This window comes from Pyxicephalus adspersus, chromosome 12 (assembly GCF_032062135.1).
Source record: "Pyxicephalus adspersus chromosome 12, UCB_Pads_2.0, whole genome shotgun sequence".
Lineage (NCBI taxonomy): Eukaryota > Metazoa > Chordata > Amphibia > Anura > Pyxicephalidae > Pyxicephalus > Pyxicephalus adspersus.
The window spans coordinates 23583286-23606622 of record NC_092869.1 but is presented as its reverse complement, the minus strand read 5'-3'; the positions used below and the strand labels follow the sequence as shown (position 1 = coordinate 23606622).

At 38.1% G+C, this 23337-nt stretch overlaps 1 protein-coding gene across 5 annotated transcripts in view; it reads right to left on the bottom strand.

Moving 5' to 3' along the window:
• Positions 1-496: 496 nt before the first annotated feature.
• Positions 497-23337, bottom strand: part of ACTN1 (actinin alpha 1) — an 83598-nt gene continuing 60757 nt past the window's right edge. For 2 of the 5 annotated variants that reach the window (XM_072427734.1, XM_072427732.1), the window contains exons 9-21: positions 22098-22190; positions 21732-21962; positions 20150-20297; positions 18628-18778; positions 17059-17167; positions 14172-14312; positions 13267-13449; positions 12113-12247; positions 11515-11694; positions 9452-9598; positions 6116-6181; positions 3147-3305; positions 497-1388 (exon numbers count right to left, since the gene is read on the bottom strand). In XM_072427734.1, the coding sequence (XP_072283835.1) occupies positions 1230-1388; positions 3147-3305; positions 6116-6181; positions 9452-9598; positions 11515-11694; positions 12113-12247; positions 13267-13449; positions 14172-14312; positions 17059-17167; positions 18628-18778; positions 20150-20297; positions 21732-21962; positions 22098-22190 (1902 nt within the window). In that variant the 3' untranslated portion in view covers positions 497-1229. Of the gene's footprint in view, positions 1389-3146; positions 3306-6115; positions 6182-6546; positions 6628-9451; positions 9599-11514; positions 11695-12112; positions 12248-13266; positions 13450-14171; positions 14313-17058; positions 17168-18627; positions 18779-20149; positions 20298-21731; positions 21963-22097; positions 22191-23337 lie in introns of all 5 variants that reach the window. The other 3 variants (XM_072427733.1, XM_072427731.1, XM_072427730.1) reach the window with 2 other exon arrangements.

Below are 23337 nucleotides of genomic sequence, written 5' to 3'. Positions count from 1 at the left end.
CCTTACACATATATTAGGTCATGGATAATCCATTCACAAACCATAGGTTTTAAAAAAAGTTGCCCTACTTTTTTTTACTTTAAATCAAGATTTTTGAGTGTGTCTGGACAAATTTGCACCCATTCAGCCAAACAGTGTTTGTAATGTCAGATACAGAAGACGTGGCTCACAGTGTTCTAGATTATTCCAAAGGTTCAGTAAAACTGAGGTCAGTCTGTGCAGGTCACTGCAGCTTCTCCAAACAAACCTTGTTAAACATAGCATTGTGAAGTTGTCTTTGTGCACCTGAATTAAATTTGGAGACGTGTCCACACACTTTGGCCATACAATGTATCTATAGTGTTCCATGTACAGCCTGATGTTCCTCTTGACTCATACCATGTCAGACATAAATCTTTTCTGCTGCAGAAAAAAAGAATTCCATGCACACCCAGCATATTGTATAAACAGTATTATTAAATGACATTTATTGGAAAGTAACCAATAACACAAATGATTAAAATTTAAACAGAAACTTCTTTAATAAGGTCTGTGACAAGCAGATATTGAGAACAAAATATTGAAGCTTCATATCTCAAAACAAACCATGATAGCAACATTAAAAAGAAGTTGAGCTGGTGAAAGAATGCTGCATTCTTTATCTTACATTAAATATTGAAAACATATGAAATGTTTCTGCTTAGAAAAATATGGATAATTTCATGAGGTTCAATCTCCACCTTTAAATGGTTTTCATTGCTGCAGTTTAAAGAAATTGTATTTGGTGGATGGAAAAGAATGGTCATGCCTAGTCATAATTAAAGAACAGTCACTGCTCCCCCAAGTGGTAGCAAAAAAGAAGACAGGCAAAGAGCTCAAACATTACAACTATTCATGTCCAACAAACCACAAAAACCACAAAAAGGTTTTTTTTTTCACTTTTGGCAGAAAAATACATTTCACCTTTTATTCCTCTCATAATAAAATATGCTTTTTAAAGGTCTTTAGTAAAAATTTCATTTGTAAACTGTTACTGTAAGGACAAAACAGATATTAACATGCCCTGCAATGCCAGACAGAAGAAAAAAAAAGTTCTGAGCACTGCAGGAGCAAAAGAGGGATTTTTTTGTTTGTTTTTCATTTTGTGAGCTATGGAGACATGAAAAAAGGCGTGAAAAAGCTGAAACCACATTGCATACAGGAGCGGTGGACAATCAGCGCTGCAGTGACATGGAGGTGAGCTTGGTGGGTTAAAGGTCACTTTCACCATACAGCGCCGTTGAGAAAGACATATAGTCCAGAGCCCCGGGGACTGCATCGTGCCCAATGTATGGTGCCATCCTGGCAATGCAATACTCTGCTTGGTCTGGTGGAAGTTCACGGCGCAGCTCATCTGCAGTGATGTAATTCTGCAAAAAGAAAACACTCACAAAGTTATTTTTTGTTCCAAAGCCAATATGCTCTATCTGCACTTGTGAGGATTTATTGGGGTCAGAAAATGTTATTACGTAGAAACATGGAAGGAGAAAAAGGTAGCCATGTAGTCAAGGCGCCAGTTTAAAAAGCTGCAGTATGACTTATCTGCAGCCATACTAACTTCTGTAATTAAAAACAAAAACAGAACTTTGCACATTTATACATTACAACAATGTGCAATGCATTCTGCCAGAGGTTCTAACGCCAGAGGAACCCAATAAAAAGGACCAATCACAAAGAGCTTTCTGGTACAATAAACAGAAAATTCTTTGGGTCTCTTCTGACCCACATTTCACAAATAGACTGTAGCCTGTGGATTACACTGTGTGTAAAACTGTGTTGTATAAAGAAAAGTAGATTCCTAAGTATCTGTACTCTGAGTCTATATGCAAATCAATCAAATTCAAACCCTCTTTTTAAAAACGTATGGGATGACTTAACATTTAAGTTAAATGCCACAAAGAAACACAAACAGTCCTTATGAATGACAAGGTCTACTAGATGTTCTTGTCTGTGTAATGAACATGTATATTATAATGGCATTTGTTTGCCTTTTTTTTTGTAGTACACCATGCCCAAGAAAGAGCCAAGAATTTATTTAAGCCTGCAGCACAAAATATATTTAGTTAATCAATAAAAAGGTATGGCAAACATACTCTATGGCTACAGTACAACATTAGTGCTCAAACAGACACTTCATATGTCCTTCCTTGTCTCCTCTGCTTCTATGGACCCTCAGGTTACAATGCAGTTAATGGTAGCAATCTCAGTTATTAGTCTCTCCAGTATATTAGTAGGGGTCTTATGTGATAAAATGCAGAAGTAAGAGGAGCTGATATGGGGTAAAATTATGTACCCCAACTGTTGAGAGACATCGGGGTGTGTGTCTGAAGTTTCCACCTAATAGATTAAGGAAAAGATACTTAAAAGATAAATATGTATTTTCCTTTTCTGGGTTAGGCTATGGACCCCTTGTCAGTAATCCTGCCTTCATAGACATCCCAGTTCCAAGGGGCTTGTGAACTGGGTCATTTAAATAGGCAGTACAACTTCACAGAGGAGGTAGAGACTTAGGTTATGTACACACATCAGATGATTCTTGTACGATTATTGCTTCAGGGCTGGTATCGGACGAGAATCTGACGTGTGTACAGCACTTGTCTGACGTCCTAGCAGATCCATAAAGGATGTACAACTGCAAAACAAGTGAAGGGGATGGAGCGCAGCGGGGTGCCGCTTCGTCGTTCTCCCCCCTCCCCTCTCCATAGAGCAGAACAGTGCTGTACATGCGTTTTTCAGTCTTTTCTCATTGGAAAGGATCATGAAAGATCATTTCCCACGCAAGAGTCTAACATGTGTATGCAGCCTTAACAAAGAGGGACGAATCTGTGCTGCAATAACATTTCTGGGACAAACCTCACTACTACTTCTTGCAAGAACAATGCTATCGGTCTTCTGTTTAGTCCTGGTGTAACTCAAAATGATTAGCGTTTTCTTCTTTGCAAGTGTATACTAATTTAAAGGGTCCTACAGAAGCAAACAGTGATATATACGAGTATACACATCTAGGGACACATACACATGGACAGATAGGTGAACAGAGACACTGACAAGCAAGAGACTAAAGGTTGCAAACAAAACTGGCAGACTGGCAGTATTTTGTTATGGCATTGAGATGACCATATACATACCTTATCACCAGCCAAGACCTTAAAAGAAGCCATAACTTGGTCTGCCGTATCTGTATCTGCAGTTTCCCGAGACATGAAGTCAATGAAGGCTTGAAATGTTACCACTCCTAGTCTGTTAGGATCTACAATACTCATAATGCGGGCAAATTCTGCTTCACCCTACAAAGAAAACATATTAGAGGGTCAGTATGTGACAATACGCACCCTGTAGACAGCCTATAAAAATACACCCTAAGCTGGTGTGCTGCTTCCACGGCAGTGTTCAGACCACCTGACAGCTACTCCATTACAAGCTGGGGTACATTGGAAAAACCAAAGACAACTGGTCTGAGAAGCTGTTGAATCTCGCTAAGTTTCGTCCCCCTGGAGTGGCGAACTAGGGGTACCTTAAAATCACTTTGGGTCTGGTCAACTCACTGTTGTTTTTGGTACCCAGGCACGTCACTTTTATGCTGATTTAGCAACGCCATCATTCTGCACTAGCTACCCAGTGTGGTATGCATTGAGCACTTATTTTTTATGTATTTTTCTGTTTGTCACTGGTGTGGTTTTTTGTGTGCCACTGTCAATGGAGGGTGCCGTTACCTTATGGGTCGGCCCTGAGGACTGGGAACTGCTCTGGCCTTATGGTCGAGTGCTGTCCTTTACTGGGAATCTCTGTTCGGGAGAGCTCCCAGCCTAGTATCTGGTGGAAAGGCTTAGGTCAACCCACAGAGAACAGAACCAGTCTGATTTTGGTCAGGCAGGCTAATAGGCCTACTTGGCTTCGGCTGGGTGGTCCTAGTAACTCAGCCCCTGTCAGGAGCTTTGCGTCCCAGAGGTCTGGGGAATCTGGGTGGCTCTTCCTCTTTAGAGGAGGGGTCACAATAGCACCCCAGTACATGTTTTTTTGTGGTGTGTTTTTGCACATTCACTTTTTTACAGGGCACCAGGGTTCAGGATCACAATTAGCGAGATTCGATAAGAAAAAAAACATGGCTTGATAAAAACATGCTGCTTGGCATATAAATGCTATAATGCATGTTAAAAATTTTTAAGACTTTTTGACAAATCTCTTAGCAATAAAGCACTCCTATTTTTAGTATTTACTTGCAGGAACCAGGCTAGTGATAATCTCCTTATCACATTGATGATTTTCCTGATGTTTGTTGCCCAATATGTTTATGATTGACTTGTGATCTGACAGATATCCTTATAACCCAGCCATTCTCAAATCAGGGTTCCGTGGAACCCCAGAGGTCCTCCAGATGTTTCTGGGGGTTCCTTATTTTAAGGCTGTCATTTGATGATTGCAAAGTACTGGGCCCGACACCACATGGTAGAGGCAGCTGCATGACACTGGCATTTACACTTTGGGCTCTATTTATAACCCAGGGAATCTGACATTCCCTTAAAAAAAAATTCTCTGGTGGAGAATCAATTTCTGCCACTGAAACACATGGCCCTGGAAGAATCTCAGCAGTGAATGTCCGATTCCCTGCTTTGTAAATAGAGCCCATTATGTTTTCATATTTAAAATGAACAAATAGCTGAATTAGTGGCAATTCTGTCCATACCCCATACCCTCAGACTGGATCTTTTTTTTACTTGTGCACAGACCAGATAATTCCACTGCCCACAGGTTGGTCCCAGGAGCATTTAAACTTTTTCCACAAGTCAGTAGTTAAATCATTGGCAGTTATTCTAAAAACTGAAAAACAGCTCATTCCTTCGATCCAATAAATATACTGACTGTGATGTACATTACTGGGTCACAAATGAAGAAACTGGATTTGCAGACCCAGATCTGATTGATCCCAAGAAGTCATGTTTGTTGAGCAAAAAAAGATATTTACATTTTTTTTTCTTTTAATCTTACTTATTAACCTATGGATAAATACTTGTGTATCCACATGTAAAGTGTAACAAACTCTTGCTGAGAGATGCAAGAGACATGAGTTTGTTATACACCTTACACGAGGGCACATTGCCATCTACTGGTGGACCACAACAAAGCATAAAAGATCATTTAGGAGCAAGTGACCAATTGTAAACAACCCAAAAGCACAGGATATTTTAACATGTAAAAAGGGCGGGGAAGTTATACAGGTTGAACCCATGTAATTCTAATTTTTCCCCTTTTTAAATAAATTAAAAAAACAAACAAACAATCATTTGTAGATGTAATCATGCTTATTCTACTGGCATTTCTATTGATTACTGTTTTAAATGTTAGCCATGACGGCCACATTTTTGCCCTAGGTTTATACTCAAGTCAAAGCATTTATGTGTATTTTAAGGAAAAATTAGGTACCTTTTTGGTTTATTTTTGAGTATATACAGTATTTTGACAACAATTTAAATCTAATGGAAAAGCAGAGTATCGTCGTAAAACAGGGGTGTCCAAATATAGTCCCCAAGGGCAATGATCCACAAACATTTTCAGTTTTTGTATCAAACAGCATTATATTTAGTAAGGTACGGTTCACAATAAGTCTTAAAATGTGCCTGCATGACATACAATCCCTGGTCTGTTTGTGGCCCTCAAGGACTGGAGTTGGACACCCCTGCTGTAAAAGGAAGCGCTAATAAAATAAATAAATTAATATCATAAATTAAAATCTTTTTTTGAAAGAAAGAAGATGATAACCACCTAATACTGAAAATAATGTTTTGACTGAAGTTATGCTTTAACACTTCTTTCCATCTTTCCTTGTATTTACAAAACACAAAATATGCAGCCCAGTATGTACATCTCTGGAAAAAATTATATCAACCCCGACCTCTTCCATTACATCATACGATCACAGCTGACACAGAGCAGAATGGGGTAAGCTGCTATTGTATACCATGGGAGCAAAAGGAAGTTATGTCAATTTGAACCAGTCTTATGGATCAGCTCTCCTGGACACATGGGAAATCAGAAGCTTCATCAAGAATTCCTTGGAATGTTACAGAATCACACAACACAAGCAGGCACTTTACATTACCATGTTGTAACCCATGGAGATAAGGCAGGCTCGGAAATCATCTCCATCCAGCATACCGGTTTTCTTCTGCAGGAGGACCAGTGGAGAGGACAGAACAGAAATGGAATGTAAAGAGCAGAAACAGGACAGTCAGAAAAGTAAAGCAGAACACAATATAATTTGTGTTAGGAAATCAAAGTGGAAAAATGTAATAAAGATAAGATAATAAGTGGATTGGGAGATTATTTATTTTTTATTAAAGAAAATGAAGAGTAGAATGAAAGAGAATGGTGAGAAGAGGGTAGACAAGAGAGAAGTATTCAACATTAAAGAAATAGAGAGAAAAAGAAATTATTCCTTCTAAGTATGATGTACAAAAACATTTCTTCACAGTGCCTGGGAAACCAAGAATCAAGTTATAATGCAATACCCGGATCAACTTAACTCAGTACCTGAGGGTCGTTGCCAATATCGTAACCCAAGCTGATGAGACAGGCCTTAAATTCCTCTGGGCCAAGTGTGCCGGTGTGATCCTTGTTACAGCAAGTGGCAGTTCAGGTGTCCAGGACATGCCATGCCAGGGGTGGGTGACAGGGTGAGAGCATAGAAAGGTTGGTTGTGAATAAAGGGTCATGCAGAGGAAGCAGGAAAAGCCATGCAAAGGGTGGAGGGAACAAAAAGAACATAGTTAGAATCTATACTTGTGACAAGGATGAATTTAACAGTGGATGATTTAAAGATTGTGCACACAGATGACCCCCCCTTCCCCCACAACCCTACATTCAGCATTCACCTTCCATTAAACAAAGATAACAGAATGTGCAATGTTCCCAGAATAAACACCCATGCTAATGCATATGAGACTTAGGTATGAAAGTGTCTGAATAATTGCCTACTTGATTTGCCATTAGCAACCACTTTGCTTCATCTTAATACTTAAACCTAGGATTATTACCTGACAGGAGCACTCAGATTGGCTCCGGGGGCATTTTTCACTATTACTTAAGCACATAGTAATGCAAGGAAAAATGGAGATTATTAGTTTATACTCCTTCTACTCCTGTAGCTATATATCTGGCAGGATACAGAGGTTACAGAGTTGGGAGTGCCCAGAAGAACATGGTTACATAGTTGGCAGCACAGAACCATTCACTATATAGCTGGTAGAATCTCAAAGCTACACTGATGGCAATGCACAGGCACAAAAGACCACTGGCTCTATAGATGGCAGTACCCAGCACTGGTTACATAGATAGTAGTGCCTAACAGGAGAGAACCAGTGACTCTATAAAGCGGTCTTTGGCTGCCCATCGCTATGTTCCAATTACTAATGGAGATTTTCTACTTTTAGTTAAAATATATGTAATTATAGAGGCCCATATACTCCTGAAATGAGGAGCTATTTTTGATGCTAAAAACCACATCATAAAAGCTAGTCACACAGCACATGATTGAATCAGACAAAAGGAAATTGGCCAGTAACAATTCAATTTGAGAACCTGTCTAAATTCTTCATGCAAATGACAAGACCTTATGCTACACAACAGTTGGTTATTTGTAGCTATGTCATACTAAGAATCAATTACGAATCACACAAGGACCTCAAAAATATTAATAATAATAATAATAATAATATTATTCCATTTTACAAATATAAATTACTGTACAAATATAGCAGATGTGAGACTGATGTAGTAGTAGAAGCAGAGCAGTGATGTTCATGCGTCTGTGTGTGATATTTTATTTTGGTTCATGCGTGATTACTGTGTTCTCTAAATATCAGTGTTCTTTACATCAGTACATGCATCCTTCTCCTGCAAAGTCAGTCTAGCCAGAAAAATCTTTAAATTCAGACATAAAAGGTTGATTTATCTGCTGTATACTGATGGCCTAGTCATGTTTCCTAGTTCTGCAAGTGTGTAACTTTCCTCATTTTTATTTATCATAATTATAATACATCTACACATACAAACACATGATTAAATAATACTTTCTGTACAATGTGCCTTTACACCAAGCCAAATGGCTTGTTACTCTAAACACACATTTATAGTGATCAGGTGTTCTGGATTTTTTTGAAAGAATGGGGAAGGGTAAGATCTCTGCTTGAATTCTCCTGTTGTCTGTGTGTCAGTTTAATAGGGCATGTTCTTGGATTCCTGCAACCCCGGCAAGGAAAAAGGGGAACTCATTCTGCCACTTACACAGACAGCAATAAAACTACAACAGAGGTGCTACACTTTCACACTCACGCAAGGCGACATTTTGGACGGAAATTCACTTTAAAGCATACCTGTATTTTCATATGGTTATCCTGTTACTTACTCCCCTCCCCCCAGCTGCCCCCCACCCTGCCACAGACTTTTATTATACTTAACAAGTAAGGATAATTGTTTTTTTTTCTGTGCATACACAGAAGTAATGTAACTGGCCAGGAGAGTTTGTGGTGGTGGTAGTGGGGGGAACTGGTAAGTTACAGTACAGTTGTATGAAAATACACTTGTGCTATGAAGCATCAGTCAGCTCCCTAGTATCATAAATCATATCATAATATATATACATTTTTAATTAAACTACCTATAGAAAGACAATATTGGCACACTACTACACCAACCTGACAACAATGATAATTAAACTTGATATAAAACCAGGTATGATAAAAAAAAAGATAACTTTATACTTGCTTTATTCTCCTAGACCACAAAAAAAAATAACAGGCTAGGGTGTGTTCACAAAGATAAGTGTAAGAAAATGGATACTATCCTTATATGAGTCAATGAGAACATTCAACGAAAAGGAATATTTCTCCTAGTGATAGGAATTAGTGGGCAGAGTCCCCTGCTTGGATCGGACCTCCGGGGGACTTCAGCAATCATATTCTCTGCTGCAAAAATAGGTGCATCTACCCCTTTCATACTATTGTGTAAAACAAATAATAGATCCAACAAGCAGCCCTTAATAAAGGCTGCAGTAGGTTTAAAATACCTGGGAATCTCTCTACTGTAGGCAAATAACTTCTCAACACGGTTTAAAACTGAAATAGCGTTTTTGGGTGTCCATTATTCATAAGTAACTGGACTCGGTCTAGTGATAATCTTACATAACTGACACCCATTCTAGTGATCAGAGTGCAGTACACTCTGAAAATTGGACTGGAGGCTATTGTTTTGGGAGGTCTCTAATATATATAATATTCAGTGTATAACCATACATAACTGCCACCAGTTCTTCTAGTGAAAATCTGAGTACAGCTATTAGTTTTGTGAATTCTCCATAATATATAATATCCAATATATATATTTATAGATACCCACAACTATTCCAGTAACAATCTAAGTCAAAGCACATGCAGCTTACCCTGTCAAAGTGGTTGAAGGAATTCCTGAACTCGTTCATCTGCTCCTGGCTAATGCCTTTGGCATCTCGTGTCAGGATCTGGTTCTCTATTTCGTTGATGGTTCTTGCGATGGTGGTAAGAAGCTGCTCCCATCCCACACGGATGTGCTGTAATATTCAAAGCAGTTATAGTGTTTACATATTCTGTATGTTTTGCTATCAAAACTATAAAGGCTGCAGACAGATATCAAGAGGTAAGTTACAACAGAGAACCCCATTATTGTTGACCTCTAAGGGCAATAGTCTATCAATCAATGAAGTGCAAACAGATAATTAAAGCTCTTGTCACCCTAGTACTGTATTTATTAATACATTAGCAATAAATAGCCTGAAAGCCGATTTTCAGACAAACAGCTACAAATAAAAATGAAACAAATAGCTAATAATTATTTTACCTGTCAAAATATTTATTTTGTTAAGCCAGAATGGCAATGCAGAACTCCTTGTCAGACAGCACAGAAGCATAGACAAGTCTGACAACCTTAAAGCGTACATTTTATTTAAATTAATCCTCTTAGTACAAACAAAGCTATTTTAATGACATGCACTGGATCCCAGAGAAGAGACAACTAGAAAAAATCATCTGTCAGCAGACTGTCCTAATTATGTGTTATAAAACATCAATAAAGCCGGGCCGGGAGTCATTCTGGAGAAAGTGCAGTTAGATCAAGTGACTGGAACTGCAGAAACTTCAGTGCGATGAGTTTGGGCTCTGTATACTCCCCGGACCCATCAGTCATTGCTGTCTTTGGGGGGTTGGACGCCTCATTTAGGTAGTTTTAGGAGATACATCAGGCAAGAGATGGGATTCCATGTAGGTTGATATAATTATGGATGGATATTTATCCTTCTCCAACTGAGACACTTTGCATGCCAGAGTATTTGTTTCCAACTCTAATACAATTTCCAATGTTCCTTTTCACCTACAATATAGCAGCATGTCTGCCTCAGGGCCCATAACTTAATCTTGGAAAGAGTAGTTTTTAGTATACTTGCTGTGGAGCAAGAGTAAGAGAAATAAGGTCACTCGCTGTGTCCTTTGCTGGCCAAGCTGGAGATTTTGGAGCGGTCGGGAAAGTAGTAGCTGGTGCCATGAGTGAGCTCTGCGGTGCCATGGGGCCTAAGGGAGGATTATGCAGATCTTCAGGCCCCATGGGATAAAAAAAAAAAAATGATGCCTGAAAATCTCAAAGGATGGCTGAGTAACTTTTCCAGACAGGTGCCCCTTGCAGGAGACAGTTGCAGTTCCACAGCTGGCAGGGTTGTAATTGTAAAAAAAGAAGAGGGGGCACAGTACTATCCATGACATGCCCACCCAACTACACCCCTGCCACTCAAAGGGGAAGAATACTCCCCCAGGGTGACGTCATGATACCAGAACCCGCCAGCTCCCCCATCACAAGTCTGAGCTTGTGATGGGAGAGTGGGCAGTTGTATTCAACAACACAACCTGCCCCATTGCCCTGAGCCTGCAATTCCATATGTCGGACATGGTCCGCGGCTCTGGCCGGTGCGCCCTCCCAGCGGGGTCCTTCTCCTGACCACGCATGGGGACCAGACCTGCTGGAGCCGCAGACCATCATAGAATTCTTTGCAATATAGGAGTGGGCACACGCGTCCATTCCCGAAAAAAGTGAGGGCACAGCATTCCCACCCATGCCTGACCCACTACACCCCTGACAACTGGCAAGTCCCATCAAGGAGACAGCAGAGAAGGTCAAGCTCTGGCTCAAGCCTGTAATGTCAGCCCCATGTTTTTCCAACCCCCAACAGGTGTCTGCAACCCTTTACAGAACATGCATCACTGGATCTCCTTTGCTTTGTTCAAAGATACACTTTCTTTCTGGCACCGGGGCATATCAATTTCACAGTTGTTCAACAGCCTGATAACTGGGACTCCCAAGAAAGAAGCAGCAGAAGCTCAGGAGAGATGTGTGCTCACACTACCATCAACAACAGTGTTCAAAAAGACCACTATTTTAATAAGCTTGATAACTACAGACTTTTAATAAAAATCAACTTACCTCCATGGTGTAGTTGGTGTGTTTGTTGTCAAATATAAGTGCTTCCTGAATCTGTTGATGATCACCCTCTAACTGGTCAATCTTTGGTTTGTAGTTTACAATACTTTTCTCGTATTGCCGCAGATGGTTCAATTGGTCTTCAAGAGTTCCATGCATTTCTATAGAGATGCGGCCAATCTCCTGCAAAGAACAGATTGTAGGGTACCATACATAAATTTTATTTATATGAGCCATTTATTAAGTTTTCAAGTAGTCCTATACAGAAAAGATTTTATTAATGTTTATTTTAAAAGCTTCAATATCTGTACATTATTCATCAATGGAAATGTTTTCAAAATAACTCTGCACCTTCTTTATCATATAATTAGCTCTGCAAATAATGATTTGTAAGCATTACTTGAAGAAGTTCACATGATAACTCACAGTAAATTTATTGGTATTCACTAACCCATGTCTAGAGCAAGTCAATTTTTATCATCTTAATCTGTTACATGAATAATATAGATGCATTCTGGTTACTTATTTTGCACAGTGATAGGTGGAGCACATGTAATCTATACCACAACAATGAAGACTGCAAAGTAGATGTTCGCTGTACCTGCATCTTAGTTTGTATCCATGGTCCAATGACATTGGCTTGTGCTGCAAACTGCTTCCTCAGTCTTTCATTCTGCTGCTGTCGTGCATGTTCCTCCATCAAGGCATGATCTCGGCGAGGCACCAGCTGTCTGACCTGTGTACAACACATCAGTAACAACTTAGCACACTTGTTCCCTCCCCAAAAACTTCCAGTATGACATACAGGCAACTGTCATTGTCAGAAGAAAATGTCAGCTTGCATGTAGCCTTTATGTTCTGTTTTGTAGACACAAAAAAATCCTTTCCTAATTTCTATCTAGTCTTATCATACACTACTGCAAAATGGAAACCCTCGGGAAGATCAACGAGAAGCTGCAATTATACAGTTCCAGGTGATCTAGCTGTAATGGCTCTCTGTGGATGCCATGTTAAGAAGAGAGTGAATTATTACATTCAAAACACCACCAGCCAGTGGTAATATGCTGAATTTGGTGAGTTTCAGGAAGCTGAAAAGTTTTTATTTTAGGATCACAGCAGTCTCTGCTTACTCCTTTATATTCTGCTCCTGCACTGGCACAATGATGCCCACAAAATAATAATGCAGGTGGATGGTGGGCCAAACTTGGCAGTGCCTTGTCACATACAGTATATCCACAGAAAAACAGGGCAACATAAGCAGCAACATTCTGCAGTACACTGACAACCCTGTTTAGACTCTTCTGTCTTCTGCACTGTGTTAAATCCATGACTGTTCAGTACAGACCAAGGCACAGCCTAGGTAGGATGTTGCAGGCCTTGGACATTTTCAAGAGGGGATAGATGTTTGAGAGAGTCTAGTTAGTACAGTCTATAACCCTGAACCCAACCTACTATTACCCGCAGATAACAGCTTACTTGCTGAATCTACCTTCAGTTCAACTCATTAATGCCTCACTGCTCAGTCACAATTTGTTCACAAACTGCTGAAATTAGTGCCAATTCAGTGCATCTGTTTTATCTTTTTAAATTATGAACATCCTCGCACACAAATCCCCATGTATCTAAACTGTCATTGTTAACTCGGCATTGACAAGATATCAAAACACAAAATTGTTCTGTTTGTATTTCTGTATCGTTCACACAATGAAATCCTCTCCATCAGATGAGATGACCCAGAAAATAGAATAAACTCACATGGTCCCACTTGTTGTTAATTTCTAGAGGTGAGATAGTGGAGTAGGGGTTGGTTCCAGACATGTTGACATGGTAGGTCTGAGCAATCTTTGTGACCTCATTATGGATTCCAAGAATTGCTTGTCTCTCCTTGTCAGCCTCAGGCAATGTAGCTTTGAATTGTTCATGTGCGGTGCTCAGTCCCTATAATAATATGGAATAATTTTAAATTTTTAATATAAAATATTACATTTTATTATCAATGTAGAGGGTATATGACATAGGAATACCCCTGAATCTCCAGTATGAATAACCTGCAGATAACCACAATTAACATTAAACCTCCTACTTATCCTCCTCAGAAGGAGATGTACTAAGTCTTAAGGGGAGGAGGTCTTACCAGGTATTTCTTTATTATACTTTTTGGACAGTCCATTTAGGGGGTTGGAAAGTGTGACATTACATCTAGCTTTGCAATGACCACTGAAGTTGGCTAGAACTAGAAATTCTGTTGGGAAAGGTTACTAAAAATGCATTTGAGAGATGCAAGAAGTAAACATAAAACATATCTTTATGGTAACATAGCAAAACTTAAATATTACCTCTCAGTGGCATTTATTTTAAAAGCCATCAGAATTATCTTTGTCTATCTTCAGTACTGATGTGATGTGACTACCCTTTTATTATACTAAATTGCCAAGCAGTTACATGAAATGAGGTTAAACTCTCACCAATTTCCTAAGAGGTATATGAAGCCAGTGGTGCATGCTGCCCAGCATTGTCATTTTAAACTCAGTGTTAGGTTTGGGATGATTTGACCTTTAATGACCACTATGACCACTAAGTGCTATATTGTATTGTCCACATATACCTTATATAGTAAACCAATTAATTTTTTTTTATATGTGGGAAAGTGATGTGAGTACCTGGATCTCCTCAATAGTATGAACAATAAAAGTGTCCTGCAGATCTTCCATGGCTCCTTCCATCCAGTTGTTGAATGGTGCAGCCCTCTTGGCATATTCTAGATAAAGTTGATCAATTGTTTCTAGCAACTTTTCTGTTTTCTAAAAGATAAATAAACAGCAATGGTTAAATTAAGAAATATTTAAGCCTGCAGACATATAAAGCCATTCCTACCTATCTTATGTTCTGGTCATTAAATACATTAGAAATCAGAATGTAACTCATCTGCAGGAAAACACTGAGAATTATGTCTGCTTTGTCTAGTTTATCCTGATGGAAGAAAATACTAACCCAGAAGTTTATCATTTAACCTAGTATAGTGGTAGAAAATGTTCACAAAAATTGGAAGGTGAGCACTTTATGAACAGGCTAAAAGTTTTGAATCTGCCCCTGACCTACTTCGAGACCTGGATGTTTTTTTACTTTTATCATAAATATGGAAAACAAAAGCCATTGTCAGTACCAATCCATAAAAAATCCCCTCGCTAAAATAAAGGCAAACACATAAAATATAGACATACCAGACTTGTTCCTATCCCCATATAATAAAGCGACAACACACAAAATCTGGACATAAAACATACTACAAAAAGAACATTGGAGCACACACTCTCTCCCTTTACCGTCCTCTGCACCTGCACATTCCCTGCTTTGATAAATTGTCCTTCCAAGAGTTAAAAGGGTAATCTGTCACCGGAACATAAATTTCATTACATAACAAAGGCAGCAGCCATTCCCAATGCGGGAAAGCTGAAATCAAACCACACTGTGAACAATAGCAGCCAATGATAAAGTGTACAGACATATTTACTATCCTCACAAAATACTGAAAGCAGCACAGAATCAATACAAAACTGATATAAAAGACAATAGGCTGAATAAACACAGCAATATAAAGCAATCTCACTTGCAGGTGAGTCAGCTGCCTTGTACACAGGGATACCATTTTATTAAGGCATACATTTTCTTTCAGTACTGAAAATCTCTTGGCTTTATAATAAATAAAGAAATAGTAACTATATTTTTAAGTAAACTTACAATATAATGACTGCCAATAACTACTAGAAGGTGGTTGGAGAGTCAGAAATGCATTAACATTGGAAAGGGTTTATAAACACGTAAACTTAGTTCAGGAAATACATGTTTATGCAAGAGATGCTGCCAAATAACCTACAGGCCAGCACATTTAATACATCTCTGCCATTTGTCCACATTTATTCATGTTTGTGTCTTTAAAAACACTAGAAGTATAGAAAAGCAGCTGTTAATTTGCCCAAAATCCAGCGAGTTTCTAACATCCAATGGGAACTGAAAACTTTTTGTTCTTTATTGCTGGATTCTAGAACACTTCCCTATTCCTCACCCGGAGAAAATAAAAGAGAGATGCCCAGTAATGCAGCAGAATAAAACGGGACATTGCTTCAAACCCTGAATGGGATTTTAGTGGAGCACGTAATTTATAATCACACTGGATTTCTGGAAGATTACCTGATTTTTTTAATTTGTGTGCAGCCATTTTAAATGGATAAAAAAGGAAAAGAGCTAAAACTGCAGAAATGTATTGCAGGTATGTTTTTAACCAGAGTATGTATAGAACATTTTTGATCCTCTCTGGTAGTATTAGTCTGTCATTTGCAATCCCTATTTAATGTACAGCGCTGCGTAATATGTTGGCGCTATATAAATCCTGTTTATTAATAATAATAATAATAATAATAATAATAATACAATATGGATTTTCTGCATTGTACTATCTCTTCATAGAACTACTTTTTCCCATCACTGTAATTTGGTGGAAAAAAAAACAGAATTTATATTCTGCTCATAAAATGCGTTTTTTTCTATGCTACTGGCTTCAATGTGTGTAATTATACCTTTCCGGAAGAATCTCACCTACAGGTTATCTCTAATATATACAGCACTCGTACGTGAATGATATACAGAGCAGATGATAAAAATATGAATGTACCTCATTGAAGAAAAGCTGGAAAATGGCCAAGTGCTTTTATCTAGGTCAGTGTGTATTTTAGATAATGAACAAACTGATATTTAATAGACAGAATTCAGGTGTCTGATTTTATTTACCAAATTCAGAACAAGGTTAATGAAAGAAAAATATAGTGATCTGTAGCCATAGATGTCCAACATTGAGCGTCGAATACTCCCACAATTCATTAATTTGGCTTTATAGTTACTAAAATCTGTGTGAAAGTGTGCAAATGCTGAATCAGGGACTCGTAAAAAAGACAAAAACTTTTACTATTTTAAGAAAACACTGCTTAGTCATGTGATTACATGTACCTGTCCAAGGTCAGCTGAAAATAGAACACCAAACCTATGTCGTAATTTATTCTACAACATTAAATTTCTAGGATGAGAATGTGGTCAATCATAGAGAAGTAAATCCTGCAGTCTCAAATACAAACTGCTTTCTAGAACCTTTGTGTAACGCTGTTAAAATGTTGGGAAGATTTCTTTTTACTTTTAATTTAGGCGACACAATATGAAGTGATAGGAAACATTTCTCTTAGCTGTTATCAGTCTATTGGAAGATTCATTATTTTATCTAGTGGAAACATTTGGATTTCCTATTACTTTCAGTCCTAGTGACCACTGTCATTGGAGAAGGTAACTTTCCCCAGTGCAGATAGACTGCAATAAATCATTATAGGGGATCCAAACTTTAACATTTACTGTATTACAATCTATAGTACGGATGGCTTCATCCTTATTTAGGACAATACTTTAGAAGGGAAATCATTTATTTAAAAAAAATCAATAGCTGCAGTGTGGTATTTAATAGATGTAATAGATTTATTAGCACAGCAAATATCAAAGAGTTCATACCTCCAAAGCCTCTCTGCGTTTCTGGGTGAGAGCACCAAGATTATCCCACTGGTCACAGATTCTTTGGCACCTGGCATTCACACTTGGAGAATCATAGTAATCCAGCTCGCTACATGCAAAGACAAACAGGCAGTTCAGTTAATAAAGAAAATTCAATAACTTGTAACATATGACCTCAATTAGTCCCATGGACCAGAACAAGCCAATTGACAAGTGAAATAAATTGCTAGGATTGCATATTGACTTTTCCATTCACACTGTTACAAAAACAATTCAATGATAGTGGCAGACAAAAAGCATAACCATCAGACAGGCTTGATGTATAATATCTTCACTAGAAGTAAATTATCTACATGTTCATGGTTATACTATCTTCATCAAGCATTAGAGCAAAGAAGGAAATGTACCCTTCAAAAATATTTTATTGTCCACTATTTGGAGGGGTAGCTAGCAGATACAGGTAAATGTATATTAGTGATTTATCAAGACATAAATGTATTTGTCTGTAGATTTGTTCAAAGGAAAACACCATTACATCTGTAAAGTAGTATGTAGAATATTTTACCAAAATTTATGTAACTAAACACTCACTAGATATACAATTTTAGGGTCAGGGCTGCTCTTGATTTACAGCAAGGTGGGAATCTGGTTTTTACAACCATCAGCCCCCCCCCCTCCTCTACAGTCCTTTTAACCCTACCTTACCCATTTATAACATAAACCTCCACATAAACCCCAAGAGCTGTCTTACAGGAAGGAAAATGGACCTCCTACAGCTATTAGTAAGGTTTACTGGTGGATTATAGGCTAATATAATCATCAGATGTTCTCCTAATCTGAATGCTCAGCTATTCTCTAACGACTGCTTAGATAGAGGAATATTCTGAAGCAGAAATATACTTGCCACTTGCCTTCTCGGTGCTGGTAATTACCCCTTTCCACCATTATGGCTGTTTACTAGTGAGAATGTTGACCCATGGAACAGTTAGTGACATAATATTCCATATAAATACAAGTTGATAATAATAGGAATAATGGGCTTTTTAGAGGGAGCAAACTTGTCAAATCCTCCCATACTGGTTCATAAAACTGTCCAGCTCAGTGCTGGCTATCCAAGTAATCCTGGTCAATTGACTGCAACCTATTTACAATGTATAATTTTTTTTTATTTGAAGTGTGAATTCATCAAACTGTTATTAACAATAAATATGTGCAAAAAAATTTTTTATTCCCTTGGTATAGCACCAGTTCTTTAATTTTAATAAGAATATATTACTTTTTCCCTGTTTAACAAGTACCTACCCATTTCTTCTACACACTTTCCAGAGGAATATTGTTATCCATATAGCATAACTCTGTCCATATTCATAGGAATAAAGAGGAATAGAAAAGAAGAAGAGGCCTGTAAAACTTTGTAATTTCTGCTGCAAGCAGAAATTCAGTTTGCATTGAAAAATGGAATAGGCAGCTGTTTTATATTCTTTTTTGTCCCCACTTTAGGGTTTACCATGAAAAGACATGATTTACAGAAAGTGTACATGAAAGAAATGACCCTTCAGTCAGACTTACTTAAGTTCCTGGGCAATAGCTGCAATCTGCTCTACCCGATCCTGATGAGCAGCCAAATCACTTTCAAAGGCCTCATGTTTCTTCAGCAAAGCCTTGATCTCTGACAGGCTTGCCGTTTCATAGTCTTTCTTTTGCAGCATGTTTTCTTTTCCTGTTGGTGAAGAAGAGGACTTTTATTTTTTTGTACATCCTGTAAGAAATCAATCATTTAATGACTTTCATTTAATGTTGCGTAATTATCATTCCAGTCCTTATGTACAAATTCCTAAAGATTTAAGCTTATTGTAAAACAAAAAAAAATACTAATAAAAAAAGTATAGACAACCAATACTGATTAATCTGGTTTATTAGGATTATTGATAGATGCACTTTGACTGGTTGCCTGGGTGCTGCATTTTGCACAGTGATTTTTGGTTTAAAGAATAAAAGTCTACAGGACAGTGTGTACAAAATCTAGGCAGCGCTGGACACTTTTAAAAGGTAAAGGTAAACCAAAATAGTTATGTTTAGGATGGACACTAACAAATATAATAGTGTAACAAACCAGTGTAACAGGTCATAGCTCCATCCTTCACTGAGGTCATGACAATGGTGACAATACTGTGTCTGGAATCTCCTCTTAAACTAAATGTGGCAGATCAACCAAAACCACAAGTAGATATTCCCAATAAACTCCTTAAAATATTTAAATCAGAATGAGATGACACATCCTTACCCTAGGTAATGAATCCTCTGTTAAATTTAATGATTATATTTAAAAGTAAGCATGAAATAATTTGGTTTCCATATTTGTCCTCTAATGATTGCCATTGACTGGTAGTAATTTTACCAGTCTGTTGAAGATTCCAGCTGGCACACAACATTCGGAACACCTGACCTACATAAAAGGCCAAGCTTTACATTTATTGGCACTTCCACACCCACCTGTTTTTTAGCTAGCTGGCCTTGACACAAGAACCTGGGCAATTCTCATTAAAGTTATGCTTAAAGTGGACCTATACTAAGAGATTATGTAGGCTGCCATTTTCTATCCCAGTATAAAAAACCTAATTGTCTGGTTGGATTTTTGTTTTTTTCCTTCAAGACCCTCTAAACCACCGACCCAGATAACCTGTGCTACAGTTTGCCGCATGCTTGTTTCAGGAGTGTGACCAAATGACAGCTTTATACCCAGGCAATTGGCATTATTTGCCAACTATTATTTACATATTATTTTAGTATAGGTCCTCTTTAATGCTGCATTAAGGTTGAGTAGAACAGAATGCATCGAAGTCAGCTATAACTAAGGAGCGGATTAAAAAAAGCCCAACAGATGTGCAGAAAATAATAAAAGCCATCCATTCTGATACACGTGTGTGTGTCATGGCGTTATCAGAACATCTTATATTTCTTTGCAGTGCTTTGCTTTCTTCTCCTTGCTCAGATACAGAACATGAATTAATCCAGAACACTGACAGTTTTGCTGACTTCAAACAGTGACAAGAAAGGCTTGCAGTGAATAGTAAGTGTGTGATCATGTTACCATCAGTCCAGGCTTCATGAATAGAAGCTTTCTGACGAAACTTTTCAGCCAAGTGGTCTAGTCTTTCCAACCTCCGGATCTCATTCAGCAGCCATTCCTCATAGCCCTTCTCTGCTTGTTCCAAACCTCCCCATGCATTGTTTATATCCTGGGTAAATGAAAAAGAACAGGATAATCCATCTTGTAGCTACACAGCAATCACAATGGACCAAAGAGCTTAGCCAGAAAGCCGCAAAAGTTTTCCAAAACATAGTAAAATCAAGAATCACATACTCTAAAATTTCAAAACTGTGCTGTAGAAATAATCAACTTAATACAATTTCTTTACTCCATAGGCTATAGACAAACTGCATTAGCCTTTTAGACTTATGGAAGGAAGCAGAATACCTTGTCCTCGCTATATTCATTAAGCTGCTTGCTTGCTGCTGCTGTCTCTTTAGTTGTATGTTTTCTTTGAGAATTGGGATACCCATAAATAAGTCATTATCAGCCAAAATAAGTTTTTCTTGTCTTGACAACAGACATTTTATTTATGTAAGGTAAAATAAAAAACAATCTAACCTACTCTACAATTTATTATGAATGTTACAGCCAGACCTATCCATCCTTCCCCACCATTCCTCTTCTGTTGCATCTCTTTGTAGTTCTCTTCATTGGTTTCCATTTCACCAGAGAATCTAATTCAAGCTTCTGTGCTTTGCCTTCAAATCCCTCCACAGTTTTCATCCCACTTACCTTTCTGACCTGATAGAAAAATACTCCCCTAGCACTCCTAACTCCTCTTTGCTCCTCTAATGACCTATTAATGACTTCCTCTCTCACAACCTCGTCACACACACTGCTCCAAGACTTTTCTGGAGCTGCCCCAACTCTCTGGAATGGTCTTTCTCCTCCTATTAGGGTTGCTCCTACTTTCTGCTCATTTAAAAGAGCACTCAAAACCCATCTTTTCAAACTTGCAAACCCGTCTTCTTCGGTCTGTTAAAACCCTCTCACTACTTACCCACCATTCCATATTCCCCCCTCCTACTGTGTGCTACTTTCCCCTCCTCCTAAACTGTATGTTTATTAATAATGATAATAATATTCTGGTTAGTAATACCTGGCTGCCCCAATAAATACACATACAAAATGAGAGAGGAATTACAAGCATTGGATGAATACTTAATTTATATGGCAATAAATGAGTATGTTCTCTGTGGTAGAAAAATAGGCACTGTGATTGATACTACAAGACAATTTTCTTGCTAGCCTGTGGACAGCTATATTTACAGTAGTAGCAATTTAAATATATAGATTATATAAACAAGGATAATAACCCTTAAGTGATAAAAGTGGAAATAACCCATACAGACTGGCCAAAAAAGGTGGGGTAATCCCCAGTTTTGTTTGCCTTATACATAAGCATTAGACAGTGTTCTCTAGTCTAGAACACATAAGCAATCACATTTTTGTTCTCGATTTTAGTTTTTCATATCAGGAGAGAAGATACCAGTCTGTTGGTTAATTTCCTGCCTAACCATTTTGGTCAGAAAGAGAGAAGTGGCAATTTATCTGCATTCCACAGAACATCTATGCTCACCGAGACCATCTTCCCTTCAGATGGCATGAATGCTGGCCGGTTGCTGAGTCTTAGTTTAGTCTGAAGGGTGTTGAAATTGATTTCTAGCTGACACTTTTCTTGGACCTTAGGAGGTTTATGTAAACGTCTATAATCTCTGAAGTCCTCCAGTTTCTGCTGCATGGCCTGCATGGTGTTCTCAGGAGCACGGTTCTCCAGCCAAGGGATTGTCCTCCGGATCCATTCTAACAACTGACAGAGAAGAAAATTATATTAGTCAAAATGGTGAATTTGTAGAGTGTAACATTCAGACTTTTTTTATTTATAGCTACATGATTAGGCTAACCCCTCTAACACTATTGTTTTGCCTTTGGTTGTAACACGTACATCACTGGCCAGCTTCTCGTAGTCTTCCATCAGCTGCTCATTCTCCTGATTGACGGCTAAGACTTTACAGATTCGATTGGCTGCAGTTTCAGCCTGCACAGAGAAAACAAAAAATATGGGGTTAGGTTTGTTGGTCAACCACAAAACAACCACTTTTACCTACCACACACGGAAAACCAGTTAAAGCATTAAATTAGTTGTAATTAGTAGACATAAATCAATTATGGTCTGACACAAACATGTTTTTATCAAAAAATGTACATATTCCTAGTTTTGTTGGCAACTAGAATCAGAAAAGCCACCCTACCCTTGGCCATTGTGTTACTTACCAAATACTGTTTATACAATATGGTAACAGTATACTTTTTTTAAACTTTATAATTAACAGGACTTCCCAATGCAAGTTAGAAAAAAAGAAACATTTGTGAATAGTTCAACATCTTTCTATAAAAAGGTTTTTTTTTTTACAATACTGTATATAATTAAAAAAAATAAACTTTTTCACTACATAAATATAAACCAATAAAAAGTTAGAAACCATATTGGTAGTAGAACATAGTTTACTTGCATAAAACCAAACCTGAAGTACAAAGCTGAGCTGCATTTGGCAAGAAGGGCAAGAATTGGAAGCTCAAGGCGCAGAACCTAACCAGTCAATGTAGCAGCTCTGGTCCTTATACATTAACAAATTTCTGCTGCTGGGCCAAATAAACAATGACTATGTAATTTTGGATTTTTTGCACCAGTAACAGTCAACATAATGTATATAGATGAAAGTTTAGGCAAAATTGCATTTTACAGCATTACCCTTATGCTTTAAAAAATTTTAAAAGAAGTTTGGCTTTGATGGCCACTGTGGGGAAAAAAATGGTTGCTGTGGGCATCTTCAAAAATATCCTATAAACCTAATGGCATGGTACCACAGGCCATTATATTTAGGCTGCCTTTGGGCTACAAGTGGATAGATAGGATTATATTGCTTATGCATCTGGTATCCTTGAACCTGTATACAAAATATTGCACAAGCCTGGTAACATGGAAGTAACTGAGGCAGACATTTACACAGTATTGGGCTAGCCACAGAGTTATTTTCCAAGAAATCCACCTGTAGCTTCTGCAACGACATGCCCGATGGAGTAAAACAGCACATGCATGGTTAACCCTCCTGCCTTTCTCTATACTTAGAAGGGAAAGCATCTGCCAAGTCACACAGATATTTTCTAACAGTTTGGAAAATCTC